General features: G+C 38.7%; 1 protein-coding gene across 1 annotated transcript in view; it reads left to right on the forward strand.

Annotated features, from left to right (window-relative positions):
• The window catches only part of LOC144074794 (transmembrane protein 132C), a 103,797-nt gene that overhangs the window by 28,456 nt on the left and 47,680 nt on the right, over window positions 1-27,661 (forward strand). Inside the window, exon 3 of the mRNA XM_077601393.1 lies at window positions 14,478-14,624. Within this exon, the coding sequence (XP_077457519.1) occupies window positions 14,478-14,624 (147 nt within the window). The remainder of the gene's footprint in view (window positions 1-14,477; window positions 14,625-27,661) is intronic.

Consider the following 27,661-nt stretch of genomic DNA (forward strand, 5'->3'; position numbering starts at 1 on the left):
GTGGACCTTCTGCAGACTGAGACTGAGGTTACCGCACAGTCCTAAATAGTCTGTAGGTTTTAAAGATAATCTTCCTTGCCTAGATCCTCCTAAACTGTCCTATCACCTAATCGGGGGGCTTCTTTTATCATTTTTCAAGAGTTTAGCATTGGGAATTTTGGAACAGATCAGCCCACTTACGTGTAAAACGCGAACGAAAAAGTTACAAAACTACTACTGGAACGAATACATTTTATAAGTCGAGCTAACACTGTATTTTCTTATGTACTTAAATGCGTTAAAGGCGCCAGCCATACAGAGGTCAAGTTTCAGAGCCGTGTAAGTGTTGCGTACTAGGCACTCGTTAACTACGACCGCCAATTATTTGTTAAGATCTTTTAATCCCGCTTCATCAGGTAAACATATTTCAGTATCAGAAGATTCATTATTATGTGCTCATGCATGTACATCTTAGTGTATGTATGTGAATATGTGCTTATATATGTGTGTATGTACACGTATATGTATATGTATATATAAATATATATATATATATATATATATATATATATATATATATATATATATATATATTTCAGCAACACACTTATTTATTTATATATGTATTCATGTATCATGTATTTATTTACTAACTTCCTTATTACCTATCTATTTATGTCTTAAATGCCTTTCCTATTTCTGCATCCTCACCCTCTTGCTACTGTGACAAAGAAATTTCCCAAATACGGGATGAATAAAGTTATCCAATCCAATCCAATCATTCCTTGAAGATGATCATTGATACGAAGTGACTGTTACCATCTTTTCCGTACAGCATATACATCGTATTTATTGAGTTTTTACCGACCGAGCCGAGTGCATACATAATACAAAGGCTCTCGACAAAGCCACATGGATCTGAGAGCAAAGTGGTCGGTCTGAGTGGCTAAAGGCGGGAAGACGTGAACCGTGGTGGCCTTATTTCGAGATCTTATGGGCCTCCCCTGCCGCGGGAAGCTTAGAGATTCATCATTGGCCAGATAGTCACGTGCGAGTACGTGATCACAGCGGCCGACTGGGCGTTGGCCTCAATGGAAGACTAATGGGAAGTGGTAGCAAGCGTGACACGCTCCAAAGGAAACCCGCCGCCTCCCCCTCCACCTGTCATCCATCACACTCCCCGCTGATACTGGGAGATAGTTGTCCCACGGTAATGGGGGCATGGGGTCCAAAGGAACAGTACAGGTGAGGTGTCCAATGGCGGTGGACGTAGGGAAGTTGAATTATCCAAATAAAGGCAAGGCTTTTACTTTATTATGTGGAACACAAAATGGAGATGAAAAGAAAAAAAACACGGTGACTGCAAAGATGGAAATGATGGCGCTTTGATAAGTATTGCAGACTCTTTGGGATTTTTTTTTTTTCGTATTGAAGATTTTTTGAAAGGACGGATATTCAGCGCTAACAGTTATTCAGACGAACCCTTCGGTATAATCATTTGGGTTTGCTTTTCAAAGTGAAACGGAGGACGGCAGGGTCCTTTACACGTGCACACAAAATTGAACTCTTCTGCACACGTGCAACAAAAGCCTGTAAAATGGCTTCGGAATGTTCTTTTATATCAGCGCTGATAAGAGTTCTTTTAAAACAGCTGTCACCTTGACGGCAAAGAAAAGAGATTATGGATTTTTTTGATCACCTTTCCACAAGGACTATTTTACCAAATACTCGGTTAATATGCTCTTCATAACAGCAACATTAATCAGAGGACGTATGTTTCACACGTTAATGCTTATCATAGCAGTGTAGGTAGAAATTGAACATGTCATGTGAAAGGTGGAAATTGTTTTTTTAATGTAAAACAATGAGGTGCAATACCCTGAATTTTGGAGTAATATAAAAGACTGCCTTTGCCTATCTAGCTCTGTATTGTTCTATTCCACGTATCTTAAATTATGGGCAATACCGTACGATCGTCAACATGTTAATGTACTTAATAATTGAATATCATTGTATCGCGCATCGCTAGCATAGCGTACTACAGTGGTACCTCTACATACGAACAGCTCTACCTACGAGATGCTCGAGATACAAGGAATATTTCGAGTAAATAATTCGTTCTAGATACGAGAAAACGTTTGAGATGGCAGAAAGCCAGGTGGCCATGACATGAGAGGCTGTTTATCATTGTAGCGCACTGTCTTTTTTTGCCGCATCTCTTTCGTGTATAACAGATATCTACGAGCACTGAACGATTTATTCAGACGAGTTTCTCCTAGCATCGACCAGGAAACGCACAATGCGCATGCGCGGGCAAAAAGAGGGCTTTCTGGGTAATGAAGTATACTCGTGCACACAACACTGATAGCCAATGGCACCCTTTCTTAGAATAAAACTTCATTACCCACAATCAATACGTGGGTAGGCTGTTATTCCTTCCTTAGCATGTTAGCTACCGCGATCGCTCATTCAAGACTACTTCTCGTTGGCAAGTGGTCGTGCGTTATCCTATTGTGAGGACATTTGTGTGCATCATTTTCGGAATATTTTGAAGGGAATACAACAGCAAACAGCCTATCGATAGCGAACATGAGGGTGGAGGCGTGGCAAACAGCTAACCCGGCCAGAACGAAGGTAAAAAAAAATATGAAAAAATTAGAATTCAGTTTTGTGTAAAGTTACATTAAACGTATGTTTGAGTGTGTCTGTATATATTAATCCAAGTTAAGTTAAATTTGTTTGTTCGGTTACGAGTGTGTTGTTGCCGTGGATAAAGGATGGAAAAGTCAGTCTGAACGGTAAGAGAAATAAGATCACATATAACAGAAAATAGGTGTGTATTAAGATTGAAGTCTGTTCCTGGTCTTAGTTTCTCGATACCATCTGTGCGTGAATATTTTGTCCAACCACGGTGCCTTTTTCATGTCCGTCTTTCTTCCCCTGCTTCACTCTCGTTTATGCCCAGTAACCTTTTTGACCCTTTGCATTTTGTTTCCACTTTTACATCAATGCAAGGAGATAGTTTTTGTTAAATAAGTATTTTACCTTGAAAAAAACGAAGCCACCCCCGTTCCATGGCACCTAGCCAGCCCTAACATTACATATTGGAGCACAACCTTTATCGAACCCTTTTACATTTGAAATAAATTCCAATGGCACACTGCCAATAGGAAGTTGATCCTTTTGAATATAGATCATTTCTTTTCAATAATATTGCTCTAGTGAGGGTGTCAGACTCGGGTTGGTTCGCGGGCCGCGTTAACTTCAACTCGATTTCATGTGGGCCGGACCATTTTAGATAAAATATTTAGATTTTTTTTATTATAAATGGATTAAAAGAACTGGATTAAAATCCCTGAATATTCAGTTTTTTATAGATCTAAAACAATGTTTATTTGAGCTTTTTTTGAATATATTTTTAGATTTTACAAAATGATTTTTGAACTAAAAACACAGAAAAAAATGATTAAAAAATGACAATGATTGATTTAAAGGGGGAAAATCAGGAAATTTTATATACATCTATACTCTTCACTTTAATTTGATCCTAAAACAGAAAGTCGGCACTCATGATTTACTTTCCCGGGCCACACAAAATGATGCGGCGGGCCAGATTTGGCCCCCGGGCCGCCACTTTGACACATGTGCTCTAGCCTTAGCAATTGCTCCGAGATTGCTGGTGAAGTGCACACACAAACCCATAGGCTTGCTTTTATTTTTGTGACCACACACACACACACGTTCTATTTGTTGTCAATGTCTACAGCTCTGCGTCCTAGTAGGAAGGACACTTGTCCTGGGGGAAGTGACAAATGCCAGGACAAGTGCAAGGGTGAGTTCTGACAGGTGAGTCTGTGGGACATCCTCTGCTCTCTGATTTAGCGCATGGGACAAGGACGCAACTTGCACTGCCCAATTCAATTCATGCACTGTCACCTGTCCATCACACCTGATTAATGCACTATGAAGTGCAGCATTTGCCTCTAGCCGTGGTGCTGATCAACTCAGTCTAGTGGAAAAATGAACCAATTTAATTTTTAGGGATGTCACGATTGCATATTTTTCACATTTTTAGGGATGTCACGATTGCATATTTTTCGCATGTGACTCCAGGTCGAACTGATTTTGAGAAGCTGCCAATAACAAGTCTCGATCCGAGGAAATGTATTATGGGAAAAAAGTAGATACACGTCTTTTTTTTCAATCCAATTTGAATAGAGCAATCTGTAGAGTGAGTTCAAAAGAACAAAAAATAAATAAATCACAGATCCAATTTGCAGTACTGAAATAAGTTTGCAAACAAATTCAATTTAAACAATGTATTTTATATAAATAAACGGATATAGCGAATTAACTTGGCCACCCAATGTGGTGAATTGAGCTATTTTTCTTGATTTTCTCAATCGTTTCAATATAAATATAGAAAGTTTATAAAACATGGTGTATATAATTTTTTCACATTATATTTATGGATCATTTTGCTACTTGTTATATTAACTTATTAACAGACATAGAAAGTGGGCCCATTTCACCACCATTGACGCCAGCTCTCCCAGACAAAATGGATTGGACGTATCTCACCGTCAATGACAGCCAATGAGTTAATGTCAATTAAATTTTTAAAACCCAATCTTTTTCACCTGATTGACATCCTCTGAAAAAGTCCCGATTTCCGAAAATCCAAAATCCAACTGGGTAATTTTAGAATCAGATTATTGTTTTTTTAAAAAAAGATGGTCAAAATGATCTTACAGTTCTTTCCGTAAAAAGTTTCCGATATATTCAAAATTCAACCCCAGCATTCAAAAATGTAATCAGTCTTGGTTTTTATGTTATAATGACTAGCTTTCTGCTCTACTAAATCGCAGTTCTTTGTACATTACTGCCACCGCGTTAGCACAGAAATGTAGAAGATTAGACAGGAACTGCGTAGCCATCTGGACACACCATCAGAGTAACAGCAGCTGCATTCTTTTGTCGGGTTCGACGCAGAATTGTTTCAATAGAGCGGGCAGCAGGTGGAAAACAGACTGAATCCACGATTAAAAAAAAAACGGTTTTATCTCCGTCCAGAAAAATTGCCTCACTGTTGGATAAGCCGAGAATGATCTACAGTTGGGTGGAAACTGGGTGAGGTTGAAGTGGGAAAACGAGGGGAAGTCTGGGGAAAGGGCTTTAAGTGAAATCCCACTAAGAGTAGGGATGAAACTGAAAAACGCCATGATTGAATCGTGTTGGGGATGCTAAAAAATCAGTTGAAAGGAAAACACCAACAAAAAAGTCACATTTGTGAAGCTTCTTTCCACTGACATTCACATGCTAAAAATGGCGTATTATTAGGAGTCGTACCTGTATTCTGTATTTCAAGGATATTTGAAGGGTGAAAAGAATAATTTTCTAGTTTGTATGTTTTTGGATCTCGCAGAATTTTCATTTTATTATATATTTCTCCGAGTGGGACAATTGTGCATTGCAGCGTATTGTTAGATGTTGAAATGGAGATTCCGTACTGTTGCTGTCCAATGGTAAACTATGCTTGCAAATTTAAACATATTTTTTGGAGGGTTTGCATGTTTGACTCCTTCATCTTGGCTTCCTTTCAGTTTTATAAAATATATCTTTCACAACAGGACTGTGAAAAGATGCAATGGCTTTTTATACAGTTTTTTTCCAAATCGCTTTAAGATAAGGATAAAAAAATTACAATAATAATAGTACCTTCAAAATATATATTATGCCACCTAAATAGTTATGATTTACATTATGACGATTCATTTATTCTCATTTCAAGGTCTTCATATGCATTCAATGAAAGGAAAATATCCTATTTTCCATTTAAATCAAAATATATGCTGACCGTTTTCTGATGGTGGAATAATTCGTTTGCCTGACAGTCAGACGTAATGTTTACTTTGCTGGTTGATTTATTTATTTATTCATTTGCAACAGTAGCACCAAGTCTTCCTCTAATTCGTAATGTAAACAACACCCGGCAAATCTCGTGTTTAAGTGTCAGTCTCGCAAATGTGACTTGATTTCTTAATAGCCCGTTACATTTACTCTCTATGCTACATCGGGGCTTGCGTGGCTTTCACTGCCAGTGCGTGATTTGAAATGTTATGGCGCTACATTAGTAAATGGCGTCTCTTTCCAATCTCATTTGACATCTCCTTACAAAAAAAACAAAACAAAAGGTGCTAGCGTAGCCACTCTACGCAAAGAACGAACGAACCGTCGTTGCCGGAGAAGAAGAAGAAGAAGAAGCCCAACTTCACTCGACATCACTGTCCGAGTTTAATGCCTTTTATCTTACGAGTCTTGAATATTTAAAGCCGACTCATTCCGTTTAAAGCCTGCAAAAAGTTGTTAAAAAGACAGTTCGATACGAACGATAGCGAGGCCGGAGTGATGTAAAGCGGTGGCCTACTTGTCTGCCTTCACTTGGTTTTATCTCTGTGATGTTGTATTGCTTTTCTAATGAGAGCACGGCACTACTCTCGTTCAAATCAGTGTTGCCATTTGCGAAGCCCTTTCAGGCCGTTGTGTCACCTTCCTGCTCGCTCATCTCGCAAAGATGTTATTGTTTTCTCTCTTAGTCTGTTGATGTGTCGCCAAACTGGGCGGGAAGTGCTCCCACCGCTTCGCCCGCAAAGGTCATTGAGTCATGGATGAAGCTTGTTCATCAGATGATTGACAGCTCATTTTAATCAAAGGAGCAGCCGTGGGCGAGGAATGCCGGAGTGCTCAGCGGGCACGGGCACTCTCTTTGTGGAGTACTTAGTTATTGGACACACTCACTTATTGCCTGCTTAGGTGGCCTCGCGTTCTGCGTATCGAGTAGCGTTGATGCGGTTTTATTTTGGAGGAGCCGCATCCGTTTTTTGCTTTACGGACATTTGGTAGAACGGACGTTTGGTAGAACGGACGTTTGGTAGAACGGACGTTTAGTTGCCAAGTTGTTACTGTTGAAACCAGCTCTCAAAATTATAATCATGAGAGAGTGAGTTTAACATCTAAATATCTAATATCAAAATATCAACAGTAAACTCTCTGTCATTATTTGACAGCGAGCGAACCCGGTGACCAAACGTCTGTTCTACCAAACGTCTGTTCTAGCAAACGTCCGACATTAGTGCCTCTAGTTCCGATTTGTGGTCAAAACTTTATTGTGTAAACCACATGTCCAAGTGGCGGCCTGGGGGCCAAATCTGGCCCGCCGCATCATTTTGTGTGGCCCGGGAAAGTAAATCATCAGTGCCGACTTTCTGTTTTAGAATCAAATTAAAATGAAGAGTATGGATGTATATTAAATTTCCTGATTTTCCCCCTTTTCAATCAATAATTGTAATTCTTCAATCTATTTTTTCTGTGTTTTTAGTTCAAAGATTATTTTGTAAAATCTAAAAATATATTTTAAAAAAGCTAAAATAAACATTGTTTTAGATCTATAAAAAAACAGAATATTCAGGGCCTTTAATCCAGTTCATTTAATCCATTTATATATAAAAAATTCTAAATATTATATCTAAAATCGAGTTGACGTTAAAGCGGCCCGCGAACCAACCCGAGTCGACACCCTTGTTATAAACCCTTACACAAATGTCTATTAGTTGCACAGGATTAAATAATACCATGTTTTTTTGTTTTTTGGATATGTCTGGATATGTCTTAGAACAAAGATGTAAGAAAATTTGTGTGGGCGTACACGTGTTCCATTTCCTACGTTCTTGTGTATCCGCAATCAGCAGATGGGGATGAATGTGTTTCAGACACTGCGTGAGAACGGAGGGCAACACTTTGACGTTTGCTTACTAAATCCTTGTGTTGTTCAAAATGTGTCAGTGGCTTCCGTGATACCAAGCTTATCTTAAACCAACGTGTGCTTTTGGAGAGGGAAACGTGTACAAGATGTGCATGGCTGCTGTGAATAACCGTGAGTGTGCTCAGTGTAGCAGTAATAACTCAATATCGTGATGAATATTAAGAGCTCTCTCGAGGGGGGAACCTGTACTTATTTGAAGGCGACGTGGGAGAAATTGTAAATAGTAATTAGTCCTAATTTAGAATCATTTTGGTAAATTTGGATTTAATGTAATGGGTAGTTAGATAATTGCTTTTAACTATTGGAAGGTGCCTTGGGTTTTGGTGTCAGTATTTTATATTTTAGGCTTCAGGTAGAGCACAAAGTCAACAACTGAAGGGGAAAAAAAATCTTGCGTGGGTGTGTATACATTAAAAATCCACTGTGAGTTCATTTATGCAACATTTGGGGGTCTATTTTTATCTTCCCCTAGACGATGTTAGCTTTAAAGAGTCTGGGAACGATAAAAAAACAAAAGACAGTCCATACGATATGCTACACACAAAATACTGTCTTTGTTGTACATTGCGTCAAGTACGTTATATATTTTTCATAAAATCCCGTATTTGCTGAGGAAAAAAACATAGCTAAAAAGGTTTTTTCGGCCCATTATTTGTTAACATAGCTCCTCGCATGATGTCAACTATTTTCAAAGATACATTATGTTAAGAAATAACAATCGCCCAATTTTCACAAACCAATTTTCTATTTCTTTTACAGCTGATTATGCTTTTACCGTAGGAAGCATTCACCATTACATACAAAAATCTCATCTCATCTCATTTTCTGAAACGCTTTATCGTCACTAGGGTCGTGGGGGTGCTGGAGCCCGCATCTTGGTCAGATGGGATATGCTCCAGCACCCCCCACAACCCTAGTGAGGATAAAGCGGTTCAGAAAATGACATGAAATGAGACTTAAGTGCTAACCTGATCCTCTGGGCATGCATCTCTTTAGTTCCGACAATTTTCTCAACACTGAAATCAGTGGAAAGGGAGGCAAAAAAAACAAGTGGAAGAGTAAATGCTCACATGAGGAGACTTTTGCCAACAGCAATGTTGCGTAGTTGCTTTGTCACGGCTTTACAAATGTTCCTATGTGTCTGCACGGATGCGTGTTTAGGTCAAACCTTTTGTTAGATGTTTATTGGCACGTGAAAGTGAGTGCAATTGCTGTGTCATGCTCGTGCGAGGTTCAGGAGTGTTTGCTGTTGTGCTCACAATCAAAGGCTTCGTTAGTATCTGCTCATTTTCTGATCTGCAGATTAGTTTATAGCTGACTGGCCACTCCTGTGCAGGATGATCAAATCTACATCCTTTTCTAGCAAAAACCTGATCACTTGAAATCTGCTTCTTTACAACACACCCAAAATATCTTGCTAGTGGGTTTTAAAAATGGGATTTACCGTATTTTCACGACTATAAGGCGCACCCTCAATGAATGACACATTTTAATGTTTTTTCCATATATAAGGCGCACTGGATTATAAGGCGCCCTGTCTATTTTGGGGAAAATTTAAGACTTTTAAGTGAGCCTTATAGTCTTGAAAATATGGTAGTCTAAATTAGAGCTGATTTTGAGAGAAAATCAGATGTACCCGCTGAAACATTTCAGAATACATTGGTAACTTCAGGCCAGTTCACACCAGAAAGTACGTAGTAGTTCGCTTTTTTAGTCCGAGCCCAAAATACATTTGGTCCTAACACCGTCATTGCAATTTCTATAAGTGACCCAGGATTTGACAACAAATCTACGCATGCGCAAACATCGTTCAATCATTGGACAAAACTGTCTGGGCGGGGTAACACGGAAGTAAACAATGTGTAATGTGTACATATATCTAGAAGACACTCCTTATCGCTCCATGTGAAACCACGACTCATCTTAGCCGACACACTGCTAACCAAACAACATTTCCCATAATACCTTGTGGCTACGGAAGCCTGCCGACAGGTGTGTGATTTCAGCTTTGGTCCGAAACACGGCTACTTTGCACGTAAAATAAACATCCAAAATTCGAAACTTTTAAAAAAATGGTAACCTTGCCAACACACATTCCAAGCTGTTATCGCAGTCTAAACAGTTTCTAAAACAAAAATAAGTTTTGGGTGACTGACCTTCATATCTCTGAAACAGTAGATGGCGATAATGCTGCGATTAATCTACACCAGTCATGTGGGTGAAGATATTGATGACATCAGTGGTCGTGGTGACTGTAAGAAAAAACAAGGCTTCATGTAGCAACCTTTATGAATCGAGCCAACCATTTAGCACGCTCATTGAAAGAATTGTCCCTCTAAAATAGGGGTGTCAGACTCGGGTTGGTTCGCGGGCCGCGTTAACGTCAACTCGATTTCATGTGGGCCGGACCATTTTAGATATAATTTTTTTTTTTTTTAATTATCAAAGGATTAAAAGAACTGGATTAAAATCCCTGAATATTCAGTTTTTTTATAGATCTAAAATAATGTTTATTTTAGCTTTTTTAATATATATTTTTAGATTTTACAAAATGATTTTTGAACTAAAAACAGAAAAAAATGGATTAAAAAATTAGAATTATTGATTTAAAAGGGGGAAAATCAGGAAATTTAATATACATCTATACTCTTCATTTTAATTTGATCCTAAAACAGAAAGTCGGCACTCATGATTTACTTTCCTGGCCCACACAAAATGATGCGGCGGGCCAGATTTGGCCCCCGTGCCGCCACTTTGACACATGTGCTCTAAAGCATCTTCAAGAAGAGAATTAGCTCAGAGGAACCATCACTATTAAAAAGAAATGCGATAGATTTAGAAATATGAAAAGTATACATGGCAACGCTTTCTTCTGGTCGGACAGGTTGTAGTTAACTGCTTTTGCATTCTGAAGTCAAGCGCTCCATGCTCTCTGATTGCCTTTTTGATAGCCACATTCCGTCTCTTTGTTCAACTCAGTTTGGCATCGACTCAGAGCCTCGCTGGTGAAGCCCTGTCAGATATTCCCGTGATTGCTGACACTTTAGCAGAGTTGGATAGAGTGTAACTTTAAGCTGTCAGCTAAACGTTGCTACCTTTTTAACGTTGTTCCCCTTTTCTTCTCTGTTGAGCTGTTGCCTTTTTTTCCTTCGCCTTGGGTTATGTGATGTGTGCTATCCAGATTGCCTTTATTGTGTATTAACTTCACAGGAATCTGTATACGGATGAGATTGGCTACATTTGTGGAAGTTTACCTGGGATATTTTTTTGGGAGGCGCACACTCCTTTATTATTGTTTAGGTCACAGGTGTCAAAGTGCCGGCCCGGGGGCCAAATCTGGCCTTCCGCCTCATTTTGTGCGGCCCGAGAAAGTAAATCATGAGTTTCTATTATAGGATCAAATTCAATTGATGATAGATGTACATTACATTTCCTGATTTTCCCCTTTTTAAAATCAATTATTGCAATTTTTAATCATTTTTTTTCTTTTGTGTTTTAAGTTCAAAAAGCATTTCGTAAAATCTAAAAATAAATATACAAATATTTTCCGTTTTCCACTTTAAACAAATATTTTGTTTCCATTTGAAATAAAAAACATGATTAAAAGACATTTTTCAATACGAAGAAAAAAACCCTCAAATAAACATTGCTTTAGGATAAAAACTGACTATTTAGGGCTTTTGATCCAGTTCTTTTAATCCAATTTTAAAAAATTAAAAAATCTAAAAATATATTTAAAAAAAGCTAAAATAAACATTGTTTTAGATCTATAAAAACTGAATATTCAGGGCTTTTAATCCAGTTCTTTTAATCCATTTATATATAAAAAAACAACTAAATATTATATCTAAAATGGTCTGGCCCACATGAAATGGAGTTGACGTTAATGCGGCCCGCGAACCAACCCGAGTTTGACACCCCTAGTTTAGGTGACTTGTGATTTGTAAAATTTAAGGGCAAAAGAGAGCAAGGTGAGAGATACAAAGTCTAGCTGACCTGAATAAGTCAGCATAGCATGGTAAATATGAGTATAAATATAAGAATTAGTAGTAGACAGCCTGCCCAGGCAAGGAAAATACGTCAAATTCAAATTAATTGGATGACGATGGATGGCGATCGTGACCAGAGAGACTTGAGGCAGATGGTAAAGTGTCGGCGTCTGCCTCAGTCATAAGAGGGGCGTTTCTTCCTGGAGGACGGAATGGACTGCTTTCATTATACATCAATTTATTTGTACATCGTGACTGCTTCTGCAGAGAGCATTAAATCAATAAAAGATCCACCCATTGTGCACCAGTGAGCTTTGATAGTCAGTGGTGAATGACTGCTTTCCTTGGTGGCGCAACGGTGTTTTTTTTATTTATTTTCTCTGAAGCCTCACTTGAGTCCCCTGATAGACATGCTGAAGTGCTAAAGTATAAAAGAAGCCGATAGTAGACCAAAAGGCTCCCACTGAGACACTAAAAGACCACACATGAGCTTGTGATAGAGTTGCGTGTTCACTGCTTTTGGGTTAAGAAATGGAAATGGACGTGAATAAAAAGCGATAAAACGATAGATTAACCAAAAAAATGTAGTTAACACACATTAAAAATGTGATCTGGCACATGAGCCTTGAAAGAATAAATAAATTTTTGATGATAATCTGGGTAAAGACAAGGGATTTTTGTTTATTTTGCCATAGAATAAAAGCTTCACAACTTTGAATGTAAAAGTGTCACGAAAAGTGTGTCGAAAAATCCCATGGCCATTTTTTTTATTAACGCAGAACTTAAAAAAAATAGCAGGTTAATAAATCTAAATATATAGACTGCAGTACGGAAATATGATTTCATGCACACATCTGCAGGAAGAAAGCTATTCGCCGCATTATTCATTTCCACAACAAATATAACGATCATAATATGGTAGCACAGCACGAAATTGGGAAAAAAAGATATATTATTTTGTTTTCATGCAGACAAGCAATCATATTGTGCATGCCAAAGCGCAGCAACGCATTGAAGATGAAAGAAAAGCAACAGTTATTCATTTCAATCCAACTTGTCAACCAAGAAAATGTTAAAGTGATCACCTTTTTGTCACAATGTTTCCTTTGTTCAATCACCCAAATAACACACACAACATAGAATAGCATTTGCTTATTCAATACGATCTTTCCGAGAATTAGATCACTTCTCGTCACCTTATAGATGGATATTCAGTTTCAATTTTCTATGTCTAATTTCTTTTCATTCATTTTCTCTACTTTTTGTCCTCAACAAGGTTATGGGAGAAACAACGATTAGTTAAAAAATTCATTATTTCACCTAATATGTTTGTTTTGGTGATACTGGAGGAAGACGGTTTAAGACACAGGTGTCAAAGTGGCGGCCCAGGGGTCAATTCTGGCCCGCCACATCATTTTGTGCAGCCCGAGAAAGTAAATCATGAGACTTTCTGTCTTAGGGTCAAATTCAAATGAAGATTATAGATGTATATCAAGTTTCCTGATTTTCCCCTTTTTAAATCGCTACTTGCAATTGTTTTTAATCCATTTTTCTCAGTTCAAAAAGGATTGTAAAATCTAAAAATAAATACAAATTTTCTCTAATTCCACTTTACTATGAAACATAATTAAAAAAAATTGGTTTCCTTTTGAAATGAAAAACAAATGATTAAAACACGTTTTCCCTTACTAAGAAAAATAACTCAAATAAACATTGTTTTAGATCTATAAAAAAAACTGAATATTTAGGGCTTTTGGTCCAGTTCTTTTAATCCCATTTTTATAAAATATCTAAATATTACATCTAAAATGGTCTGGCCCACATGAAATCGAGTTGACATTAATGCGGCCCGCATACAAACCCGAGTTTGACACCCTTGGTTTAAGAGAACATAGATGCTAATTCTAATAGAGCGTCAAATTAAGATATCCTACTTGACCACGAACTATTTCTGCCATCTTAATATTCCTGGTACTCGGACGTTTGGTCGCCGGACGTTTGGTCGCCCGGACGTTTGGTCGCCCGGACGTTTGACAACATGACAGAGAGTTTACTGTTGAAACCAGCTCTCAAAATTATATTCATGAGAGAGAGTTTAATATCTAAATATCTACTGTTGAAACCATCTCTCAAAATTATATTCACCTGGGCGATCAAACGTCCGGCGACCAAACGTCCGGGCGACCAAACGTCCGGGCGACCAAACGTCCGGGCGACCAAACGTCCGGCGACAGAACGTCCGGCGACAGAACGTCCGGCGACCAAACATGCGGTCACGATATTCCTAGCCAAGTAAAAGCCAAGAAAATAAATGTAATCTGTTCGAAACATTTCATAAAGGAAAAGCAACAACATCAAAAAAGTGAAAATTGGCACTATTCCCTAAATAGATAATACTCTCACCATTGGATGTTTGTCCAATTTCTGATTTTGAGGCTGATAAAGCACTCAATAAAACTAAAAAAAATGTGGAAAAAACAGGCATCAAAGGTGATGTCAAGATGGTCAATATCGGATGTGGGGCAGCTTTTGAAGGAAAATAACCATCTGGATAATATATTGCAAAAAATGGATCATTAACTTTGTGGACTCATAAGCAATGCATAGATCAAAAACCTGCTGGTATACAAAGTAAATGATTATAATGCCATGCAACTGAATAAAAATATTGATCGTTTTTTCCACAGAGTGAAGTTGAGAGAAGGTGTGACCTTTCTCGGGGCTCGTCCTAGCAACCCCACGCAATGGATGTTAAGCCAGGATGTGAGGAGTGAAGGACATCGTATAGTGACCCTCCATTGCCACAAAAAGGAATCCAGCTTCGGTCAAGAGAGGTCAGTCCCAAAAAATTACTTTACAACTACTTCTATCACTTCATCACAGTACGTTCCATTTCCGAGTCCCTTTTCTCACATGAACATTATTTGTATTTCAAAATGAACGCTTAGGGTGCTGAAACAATATTTCAATCAAAGGCTTTCTCGATTAACGAGGACCCTGGGCTAAACTCCGCCACGTGACCGAACCGGCATTGACAAAAAAATAAACATGTTGTCACCGGAAACGTCACAAGCGCTCCGTGCCGAGCTCAATTTGTCAGTAGATTGTGATTTGTGTTTACTTCTTGGCCTTTACACCCTGGTGGATGTAATACGCCATGCCTGCGCGTGACGTTGAGTGGAGTTGCAGCATCTTGAAGCAAATAAAAACAAGCTGTCAGCAAACTGCAATAGGGAGCAGCAACCACTTGGCAGCCAGCGTTCGCTATCAACTCCGACGTTTGTAGGAATTGGGTTCTTTGCTCTGGGGTTTGGACCTCAATCTCTCTGACCTAAAGTGTATAGGATCTACTTTATTACGTCCTGTTATTATTTTGTATTGGTTGGAGGGCTCTACTGAAGCAATTGATTAATTAATCGTACTTTAAGTATTCACAATGTAGTCCATGAACTGCTACTGCATTACGATGCTAGTGTAGCAATTAGTCACTATTTCTCATGATACTCATTAATTAGCATAATATTTGCACACGACAATAATATTCAACACTTGTACAACTCTGATTGGTTCGTCTTGAAAAATACATAATTTGGCAAAATAACATTTTAGAGCGCAATTAAGCATTGAGGCTAGATCTATAAAATGCCTTGCTCAACCTGACTACTGGTTGAACGCACACTTCTTTTTCCTAATAAGCAAATTGTTAGACATTGCTATTAATTAGATAATCATTGTCTTATATGATTTTTGCATTATATTTCATCCTGAAAGATTCCTCTGATCATTCACTGCTGCCACCACAGTTGGCAAAACAATAAAATTAAATACAGCACTTTCAAAACAAACCCTTACAATGTCACTCTAACTCAACATATAAATCGAAGCAGCAAAATTCCATTTGCATGTTTTTACCAATCAAATTACTCAATTCAATAAATGAATTGTTGCAGCACTAATATATTGTGGAAAATATATTCCAACCATTTAGACCAAGGGTGTCAGACTCGGGTTGGTTCGCGGACCACTTTAACGTCAACTTGATTTCACGTGTGCCCCACCATTTTAGATATAATATTTAGATTTTTTTTAAATTATAAATGGATTAAAAGAACTGGATTAAAAGCCCTGAATATTCAGTTTTTTATAGATCTAAAACAATGTTTATTTTAGCTTTTTATATATTTTTAGATTTTACAAAGTGATTTTTGAACTAAAAACACAGAAAAAATGGATCCAAAAATTACAATTATTGATTTAAAAGGTGGAAAATCAGGAAATTTAATATACATCTGTACTCTTCATTTGAATTTGATCCTAAAACAGAAAGTCAGCACTCATGATTTACTTTCCCGGGCCACACACAATGATGCGGCGGGCCAGATTTGGCCCCCGGGCCGCCACTTTGACACATGTGGTCTAAAACCACACAGGCGGAATAAGATAATAGCCCAATCAATAAAGCAAAGCGGTTACATTTGACATTTTTTTTTTCTTTAAAGAAGGTTCCAGCGTTGAGGGTTCAATCCGAGTTGGCCCCTCACTGTGTGGAGTTTGCACGTTTTCCCTGGGCTTGCGTGGGTTTTCTCCGGGGTTCCTCCCACATCCCAAAAACATGCATGCCAGCACCTCCCACGATTGATAAAAAAATATATTTAAAAAAAATCCTAAAACAGAAAGTCGGCACTCATGATTTACCTTCCCGGGCCACACAAAATGATGCGGCGGGCCAGATTTGGCCCCCGAGCCGCCACTTTGACACGTGATTTAGACAATTGACCACTGTCTACACTTCTTAATACATACAACCTTTCAAAGCGACTGCCAAGCGAAGAACAAACCTGTCTGGTGATTTCAAAACAAAGCAAATGCTTCACTTTCATTCATCTACTCTCTTGATTCCAGTCTTACAATGACGCTTTTTTAAAAATAAGGGATTTGGCCCAGCTACTTCATCTGTCGAGCTGTCGTACCACTGCCTTTCTTTCTGTAACTCCCACCGTAAAGGATGACTGCTTTTGTCCTGGTTTTGTCTGGAAGTTATAAACTACAGGTCACACAAAGTTGATCGAGGTATTTATTGTCTCTTTCAGCTCATTCTTTGCTAAAGATGTGCCAGCGTTACTTTTTTTTTACGAGGAAGGGTGAAGAAATGTCTTAAGGCTGATCTACTATAAAATCCAAGTTGGTAGACGAGGTTAAATAGACACACAATCCTTTTATCATGTTAATAAATTGGGGGAAAAACGCAATTTCATTTCTCTAATGTCTAATAGTGGAGAAAAACATCAATAAAAGGCAGTATTCCCTTAGAAGTGGCCGCCTGAGATGAAGGCAGACATTTTATGTATGCTATCCCAATTTCAGCCAATCAAGATTGCCCGCTCTTCCCTGTGATAAATACTCATAAATATTCCTTATCACATGCACCTGTGCTTGAATTTTTAATATGTGCAGCTGACGTCCAAAAATAGTAGACAGCGTTTTGCATAAAACATAATTTTCTCCATCATCGGAACTTTAAGAAATGAGCTATTTGCATTCTAGAATATTTTGAACCACCGTCTTTCACATTAAAGTTGTTTATGCTGTCTTTAACAATGGCGTGAGCATATTTATTAATTAAATTAGGTTAATCGAGTGGCCATCTTCTTCACACATTGCTTTCCCTTTTGATTAAAATGATAAAGGGGGTCCGCATGTCAGTTTTTACGTCGTGCAAGAGCTATTTTTTCAAATTCTAATGGATTGGAAGAACAATGTCCATTTAGCCATCATTACTCAAGCAATGTGAATAGCTGCAAATACGAAGGAAAATAGTTATTTATCTACTTTCCGATAGTTTCCTCAATGCAGCAGACAGACAAATCTTTCTAATGTACTGCATTTGAAACCTGCAGACCCCCGCCCACCCCCCGCACGATTGAACTCTGTAAAGTCACTCCAAGGTCACTCTTTGTTCGGATATTGCGTGCAGTGGTTTAGATCTTGAGAAAAAGGAAAGAGAGATGAGGGAGTGCAAATAATTTCTTTTATCATTACATTTTGCGGGGGTTTCATTTGAACTGTCCAAAGGTGTCGTTTGGGTTTAAAAGTCAACTGGGGCATCGTTTTTAAAAGGTTGGGAAAAAAAATCATTTTTATCATTCAGAAATTAAAGCATTGAGGATTTGGATTTGGAATAGAACTGAACCAGAGGGGTCGACAAAAGTCAAAGTCCCAATGGTGCTGGACTTTATTCCATCTAACTATGATCACGAGGCAGGGCATATACTGAACTGATTGTGAGGGAGCCAATCAGATTCACAATCACACCTATGGAGCATTTTGGAGTGGCCAATCAATCTAACAAGGGCAATTTGGACCAAAGCGTTGCATTTACCAAACTTCCAAAAATGAAATACCAATGCAGACGCATAAAAACTGAAGTTTTTTGCAGAAACTATTAACCTCAATCACCTCATATGAAGCACACATACCCTCAAGTTCTATGTCTATCATCTCATCTACCTATCATTATTGCAACCAAAACAGTCTGGGCAGGGTAACACGGAAGTAAACAATGTGTAATGTGTACATATATCTAGAAGAAATTCCTCCTTATCGCTCCATGTGAAACCACCACTCATCTTAGCCGACATACAACATTTCCCATAATACCTTGTGGCTACGTAAGCCTGCCGACCGACAGGTGTGTGATTTCAGCTTTGGTCCGAAACACGGCTACTTTGCACGTAAAATAAAACATCCAAAATTCGAAACTTTTTTAAAAATGGTAATCTTGCCAACACACACTCCAAGCTGTTATCAAAGTCTAAACAGTTTCTAAAACAAAAATAAGTTTTGGGTGACTGACCTTCGTATCTCGGAAACACTAGGTGGCGATAATGCTGCGATTAATCTTCACCAGTCATGTGGGTGAAGATATTGATGATATCAGTGGTCGTGGTGACTGTAAGAAAAAACAAGGCTTCATGTAGCAACCTTTATGAATCGAGGCAACCATTTAGCACGCTCATTGAAAGAGTTTTAATTGTCCCTCTAAAACAGGGGAAGCAACCAAACCGATATTTAAGGAAAACAAGGAATTATTTGCTAATCGTAATTTAGTAACACAAAACTGCATGTGTATAACCGTGACCGGACGTTTCGTCGAAAGATGTTTGGTCCCCTGACGTTTGGTCCCCGGACGTTTGTTCCCCGGACGTTTGGTCCCCGGACGTTTGGTCCCCGGACGTTTGGTCCCCGGACGTTTAGTCGACCGGACGTTTGGTCGACCGGACGTTTGGTAGAACGGACGTTTGGTCCCCGGACGTTTGGTCCCCGGACGTTTAGTCGACCGGACGTTTGGTCGACCGGACGTTTGGTAGAACGGATGTTTGGTCGCCAGGTTCGCTCGCTGTCAAATTATGAGAGAGAGAGAGTTTACTGTTGAAAGCGAGCAACCAGGTAATATCTTGCTCTCAAAATTATAATCATGAGAGAGAGAGAGAGAGAGAGAGAAAGTCTGTTCTACCAAATGTCCGGTCGACTCCCCGTCCGTTCTACCAAACGTCCGGTCGACCAACCGTCCGGGGACCAAACGTCGAGGGACCAAACGTCCGGGGACCAAACGTCTTTTGACGAAACGTCCGAGTGCCTGTATTACCAGATTAGGTATTGCCCAGAAAATGTGACACCCGCCTTGGACTGATTGAGATTCCTTTGAGGATGACACAATATATCCAAAAATCTACTGAAAATAAGTTCACGTGGCCAAAGCTCCTTTACGTGGTGCACATATTGGCTAGAGTGCACTCTAGTAGATTGAAAAGTTCACTTTGTCACCATTAAAGGCTAGCCCGTTCTAAACAAAAGGCAGTCCTGCTTCATCAGCATGTCATAAGCCATAAATGGAGTCTTCGGCAAACGTACCACGGCTGGATCTCAGTAGTTCATTAAGAGTGCCTGGGCGCAGATGGATTTCCCTGGCGAGTCACCACTTCATTAATCGTCCACACCACGCCCAGACCGGGATGACGGCAGCCTCATTACAGCGACAAAAGAGCTGTCCATTTCTCCTACTCTCCACCGAAGGAGGCGCGGTACTATTTTGTCTTTCGCCACGGCCGACTTTTTGCAGTCTCGGCCGTATTGGCAAACCGAGACAGCGTGTAACCAATTCCGTCGTACACTAAAATGCATGAGTCTTCCTGGGAGGCAAGTGTTTATCTCCAAAAATGAATGTGAAAACAAAGTAGCTTTCGTGGTGGGAGACTTTTCCACTTTTCATGGCTTATCTCCAATCTAAAAAAGGCCAAGTAAACATTTTCTTCCAAACATGTGGTGGAAGAAATACATCCATAAGAGTCAAGCAGGGATGTGCAAATCCTTCTTGGAAATGGAAAGTCATTGTCCAAGCAAAAGTGGGATATTGTTTTTAAAAGACATCTTTAAGGCCGCAATGTCCGCCTCTGATTTGCTTCCTGCATGAGATTCCTTAGAAAAAAATTATGTATATCTTTTTGAAGTAAAACATTGACATTTTATTCATTCATTCAGCATAAAAAGTATCTTCACTAAAAGTTTTCTAATGACAAACAAGTCTGGCTGAAAAGTCAAGAACTGATTATTCCTATAGATGTTTTCTTCCACATTTAATAGCCGATGAATCTCTAAATCTTTACAATTAATGCTTTCTTCTCCCGGTTTGGCTCTATTTTGCCCCGCCTCCACCCTGACTTTCAGATGCAACCTATCGAGGGTTGATTGCTTTTGTCTTCCCTTCAAAATATTCCGGAAATGATGCACAAAATGTCCTCACAATAGCACTCCACTTCGAACCAGTCATTATTCTCACCACTCTTCATTATATAGTCACTTTTCAAACATACAAAACTCTCATTTGTGTGTGCTTACGTCATAATTTGAAAAAATATCAGGCAAGCAGCCCTTGTTGGAGATCACTGAGATGAGTTCCATTTTTCTTGGAGTCATATTTGAAGCCACAGGAAAAATCTTGATGAGAAAATAACAACCAGAATGCATTCTGAAATCTCCATGTCTTGGCTTCTCTTATTCGGGTTGAGGGAGTTTATAAAATATGACTTGACGGAACGATCAATCCAATAATCAGCAGCTCAGCTTCTTGCTTGATATGCGAGAAGTGCGAGAAGGGTAAAACATCACTGAGGTAATCGGGGACTTCAACTTTTGGCGACACAAAGGTTGGTCTGACCACAAAAAAACTCTGTTTTCAGCCTCAACCTAGTTAAAATCCTCTTGATCCACAGCCAGTTTCAGCTTTGGGCCGCAGCCTCTGAAAAGGAATTGTTGGCAGAAGACCTGTCTTTTCACTCACATTGTCTCGAAGAGCTGCTTCGTGTTCTCGGCAACAAGCCCCCCTGCATCAAACTTCTGGAGGGAGCGCTTTTAGCTATTTCTCTTATGATTTCAGATATTTTGCCAGATAGGCTTAGCAGGATGTACAATCATTTCGGAGAATTTGTCCACAGGATATTTACTGGTGTAGCAGTGATTCTTGCTACAGTCTGTACTGAAAGAAGACGTTTTTTTGAGGAGAGTCAACTTTCATTTGAGAGTCTCACAAGAGCATAAAAAAAAAATCCAAATTTTGCGGAATAATATCAGATCAAAGCAAGGAAGAACGTGTAGTATTCTTTATACAATGAGCTTTACACCGTCTTTTTGAGTCTGTATCCGTTTTTGCTACCGCAACCAAGATGGCGCCGTTCAAGTGGCAGCCGGTGGCGGTAGCTCCGTCCACTCTTGCTCGTTTTGTGTTTTTGCTGCTTTTCTGTCTTAATGATTTGATTTGGTGATTCTTAATGATCCCATTTACTTTGATTTGCTTTGTACTTTGTGCTTTTGCGTCGTTGTTCTGTCTAATCACCCTCTTGCTACTGTCACAATGAAATTTCCCGAATACGGGATGAATAAAGTTATCCAATACAATCCAATCTGAAAAGGAAATGCACCTTGCAATTGGCTGGCAAACAAATACGGGTGTTGTGTTTATTTTTTGGGGAATAGGCTCCAACGAGCCAGAAGAAGACGAACGAATGAAAAGGAAATGTCAAATGTTCCTCGATCCCTTTGTTGTTCCACTTTTCTTCCTCGCGAAGGTGATTCATTGCATTAAAACTCATAACTACACTTTGTTTACCAGACCGAGTTGCAAAGTGATTCTTCTTTCAAAATGACGTTATACGTCCACGCTGTCCGGGACGACTTGTCACCGTGACAAAAAATATTGAATTGCTTGTTGTCGTCGGGCATTCGTGCAGTGAATGTTGTCAGCGCCGGCCGGGCGCTTTAGCGGTAGATGAGCGACGCACGGAGGGTTGCATGTTTCCCTTGGAGTTCATGTGTTTCAGATTTATGAGAGAATATCCCGCTCTCAGAGGTAGAGGTTAATCCTCGGGGAGATTAAATTACCGTGACCATTGTTTTGTGATGTGTGGCACAAGAATTTAATGTTATTTTTTTTCCCACCAAAGGAATGATACTCTTTCAATAGTGAGAATAGTAGAAATCATAGTGATATAACACAGAATGAGTACTTATGTTGTTGACTACTTATTATGTTGACTACGTAGTTATTTGTTTCTATTACTTATTTATTGATAATTTATTTATTAGTTGGATTATTTATTTGTCTGTTTGTTTTGTGTTATTTGTGCACTTTGTGGTGAAACTTTATTAGATTAAAATATGAGATAAAAATATAAAATAAGAGATAAAAATATAAAAAGTCACATACTGGCAAGGTAAATTCTAAAATATTGCACAATCTAAGATATTGCACATTGTTACTTCGGGGTGGGCAATAACAATGTGCAATATTTTAGAATTTACCTTGCCAGGATGTGACTTTTTATATTTTCATATTACTTATTTATGTTTTTTACTGAGAAAACGCACCTTGTGGAGTAGCACCACCAATTTCGTTATACGCAGCTGTGTATGATGACAATAAAGGTTTATTTTATTTCTATTTTTTTATTTTGATTTTTGAGATTAGATTAGATTATTTTAAACTTTATTCTTACTTGTATAATGACAATAAAATCATTAAATTCAATTCAATTCAACAACAAATGTTGTGCATAGTTAAGAACTAATGTTAAAACCAAATATAAAGCAAGATAGTGTCATATAGGAAGAACATTGACTATTTGTAATGAACAAATATAACATTCAGCAAACGAACAGTCAAATAACATGACTACCTTAATCATCATTTTATGTTATGAAGTGATATTCTGGGCAAAACTAGTCACTGGGCTCAAACTGAAGAGACTTTAAACATACTAAAAATGGACAACATGAGTAAAATCTAATCTGCCACGATGCAAAACAGCATCTTCCATCCTTGTCTCATATTCTCAACTGCAGCACTTGAGCACGGTGACAGACACGCAATCCTATTTCTTTCCACTCTAGTCATTCATACTCTATCAAGTTTAAAATCAACAACAACACCAAGCACCCTGTTCAGCACCGGAAAAAAAAAAAACAGAGTGAAACCACCGATACTAAACTTGGCAGCCCTCGAGTACAGCCTGCTGCCCGTGGAACAACAGTGAGTAACTCTGACATGCAATCAGACAGAGCATGTGGGCACCTCAGTGGGCCGAAAGCGGCAATGAGGATCTGCGGCCAGAGTGACTCAGTCCAGAAGGACCGGAGGACTTCCGCCTGAGGAGATGTGACGCCTTGCATGTTTTCCCTTAAATACAAGTGCCGACTAGTATCAGTTAGTCTTGTGAAGGACAGAACGGGAATAGTCAAGAGCTCACCAGTTGAACAATGGCACTGACAGCGATAGCGTACCCACTCTCTCGTCTGCAGAGCAGGAGCAATTTTATACTTAACGTATTATGAGAGTGTCGAGAAAATATACAAAGTGAGCTTGGTAGAGCATCGCAAACAAAGTGTACATGCTGACAAACATAAGGAGAAAGAAAGATGTTTTTTATGTTGCAAAAAATGTCTAAGTCAAGGATGTCAGACTCGGCGGGTTGGTTCACGGGCCGCTTTAACGTCAACTTGATTTCACGTGGGCCGGACCATTTTAGATATAAATATTTAGATTTTTTTTTTAATAAATGGAATAAAAGAACTGGATTAAAAGCCCTGAATATTCAGTTTTTAATAGATCTAAAACAATGTTTATTTTAGTTTTTTTTTAAATATATTTGTAGATTTTACAAAATGATTTTTGAACTAAAAACTGAAAAAAATGATTAAAAAATTACAATTATTGATTTAAAAGAGAGAAAATCGGGAAATTTAATATACATCTATAATCATTTTAATTTGATCCTAAAACAGAAAGTCGGCACTCATGATTTACTTTCCCGGGCCACACAAAATGATGCGGCGGGCCAGATTTGGCCCCCGGGCCGCCACTTTGACACATGTGGTCTAAGTGGACAAACAGCCTCAGTAGAGGGAAATAGTAGGGTTGAATTATTGGAATTCAAGTGTAAATCTTTGTAGGATGAGCATATCTGAGTAAAAACACAGCTAGCTAGCTGGATGAATTGAATTCAATGGCTTTATGGTCATTATACAAGTAGAGATTCAAAGTTGAGCCTTAAAGTGCATACATGATAAGTAGGCACAAAAATAATGATATAAAAAAGATGTATAATCAAAATGAAATGGGGTAGGAAAGTGACTGTAGTGTTTTAGCAGCACGTGATAGAGCAAGTTCAAAATTGATAGTGCTAAGACTGAAGTAAATGTCGGGGAACATTAGGGATAGACGGACAGACAGATGTATAACCGTATTTTGCTCTTTAATATAACCCACCATTTAATATAGCCGGGTATTTTAAACGGCAGGGGTATATTAAATGGTGCACAAACGGGAAGGTACGATCCACTACGCACTCTTTATGCCGTAACGGGGTGCATCCACGTTTTGCAGACTAAAACTACGTACTGCTCAGGTTAAAACGTCTTACTGCTGAATAAAGTCTGACTTTGAATTTTAATGAACTTAAGTATCTATAATTATGCCCCCATGAACACCATACAAATCTGAGTTGCCATTTAATATACTCGGGTATATTAAACGGCAGGGGTATATTAAACGGCAGGGGTATATTAAATGGCGCACAAACGGGAGGCTCAAAAAAGCAAAAATCACTTAATATACCCGGTATATTAAACGGCAAAATACAGTACATTAGATTCTGCTTTCTATCTTGGGTCTGGCAAAGCAAAGCCAAGATGTCAAATGCTGGAAGTATTATGTTGATTCAGGCCGACATTCTAGACACTTGTCGTTAGTGGATCATTTTGTGATCTGACTCAACCTTTCAACTCGCTCCGTCTTGTCTAGTGGGCGGCTGCCACTGAATCCCCGTTCGCAGTATGTAAATGAACGCCGTTAAAGCGCTCTTGCTTTAATTATTCTTCAAATTTCATGACTGAGTGCTTCCAATTATGGATCAATGTCTCATTTCAGCACTTGCAGGCTCGGTGGAGGGATTTTTTCTCGCATCCTCACTTTTTTTCCCTCAATTGAAAACGCTATATCCACGGCATATGCTTACATCTCTCAACACAGCTGTTCTTAAACGCTGTTACGAATAGCAATATCATATCCAGTAACAAGCAGTATTACTTTTTCAATCATAGCACCTTGAATATGACTGCCAAAAAAATGTAAACGTTTGATTATTGGCTGATTTAAGTTGTTTTTATAAGGCCAACAAGATCTGCAGTTGGGTGCAATAATCACGGTCTCTAATTTCTAATCTTAGCAACAACTCAGTTTGGATTAGGACTGCGATTTAAAGTTGTTTGTGATACTCAAACTGTGATATTTGCCAAAAATGTTTGTGCAAACATGGAACCGGAAAACTAATTTCAATGAAAAGGTAGCTGCTGCAATGATACTTTCTGCATACATTGAATTTTAACATTTTGCTATGGAGATTTTTACAAATAAAGACAGTGGGATTATACAATATTCTCAAATAGGGAAAACAACTTTGTCCTCCATTGGCGATCATTAAATCTTTTAAATTTAAAAGACGTAAAGGAGATATTGTCTACCGTCCCGTCTATAAAATGCAAGAAGAAAAACTACAGACAATTGAATCTGCATATAATCTTGCAGTGAGCTTCAGCCGTTTGTTTTTTTAATCCTGTGGATTGTGTATATATAGATTATTTGCCTGGAGAATTATCCTGCAGTGTCATGCTCAGATTATCTTGTAGTCTGAGGCCGCATTTATCTTAATGGAAGCGGATGCCATCATCAGATTCAGCGAATTTTAGTCATCCAAATATAAAGTTAATTTCCCGTGATGGGATACTCTGCTAATGCCTGAGATTATGAACGCACGGCTAAAGAGACATTTTTCATTTATCTGACAGATAATACCGCATGTATGTTCCAAAACACTTACGTACCCTCAAATGAAGAAGTTACATTGGAGCTGTACAAGTTTCAAACATGCTTCATTTCTTCTAGCCACTGTGATTCACAGGGAATTGAGCCCGAGGTAAAAATTAGTCAAGCCCACCCTGTCTTTGCGTGACTAACCGCTGTAATTGTCATTACTTTAAAAAAATGAATTTGCTAACTCTTGCATACTTACTATTATCCTCTTTAGATTGAAATTTTGAAAATATAATCATAGAATTCCAAACAACAAACTGATTTTTAAATATCATTAGACCAAAAAAAACACAAAAAAAACCATTCCTACAGTCCAAAGTCATATCACTTTCTTTTTTATCTAAAAGTTCAATGTAAAAGCAACCTAAGAATGTAAAGTATTTCACACTATCATTTCAATAAATAATAATACACTTGTTTCCATTGTGATGACGTCGGTTTACAGTTCTCTTTACAGTTCGCTTGATGAGATTAGGGATTGAGTACATTTGCCGCATTGTATTTATAAGATTTCTGCAAAGGTTAGGTGAGATTAAATATGTTTTCTCCCTCGCTCTCTCTTTGCAATGCTACCATTTCATATAAAGACCACCCAGTATCAGACATCTGTCTGTCTGTCCCCGACCGTTATGCCCGAACATCAAACTGCTCTCTAAATTGTCCCACATTTTCTGCCAGACGCAGACAACTCTTATCCTTTCGCAGACTGGCAAATCCTATTTTTCAATACAGTAGCAATGATCTGATCCTCTAGGAGTATTTTTTTTAGCCATATACACATCGGTTCGGCCCAAAACGCACAAGTCCTTCTGCCGACAGCATGGAGGCACTTCAACGACAGATGAAAGGACACGGCACCCCGTTGCCCATCAATGCTAACTAGGGTGAGTCAGTCAGAATAACTTTTAAGAGTCGCACACACACACAGACCGACGCAGACACTCGCAAAACTGACAGTTTTCACAGTCTGCTGCCCCCTAGTGTGTGCATGGATGAGATATCAGCGTGGTGCACCCCTAGTGGCTGAAGGCGATTACCCAAGTTGAGGCAGAAAATGAGGGGTAACCGCGGGAGCAAAGAGTCATTTATTTCATTGCGAGCTAGTTAGATAGCTTTCCTCTAAATAAGACAAGTATTGAGTGCAGCTGACTGGGAAGTCGACTCAGCCGCAGGCCTGAGGTCACCGGTGATGATAAGTCCCCTCATTAGGGAGCCTATGCTTTCACTGATGGACCTTAATGTTGCACTGTGCAAAAGCATTTAGTTCTGATTAGGTGCTTGTTGGCGTGGTACATTTCATTAAATCTAAAATGAGAATTTGCCGTCAGGGAATTGGTATGCTATACTTTTTTTTAAGGATAATGCAATGACTGCAACTGTTTCTCTCAAGGCAAACCTGAGGCAAGTTAAGGCACACACACACATACATACATATATGTATATACATATATA

Source organism: Stigmatopora argus, chromosome 5 (assembly GCF_051989625.1).
Source record: "Stigmatopora argus isolate UIUO_Sarg chromosome 5, RoL_Sarg_1.0, whole genome shotgun sequence".
In the NCBI taxonomy this organism is placed as follows: Eukaryota; Metazoa; Chordata; class Actinopteri; order Syngnathiformes; family Syngnathidae; genus Stigmatopora; species Stigmatopora argus.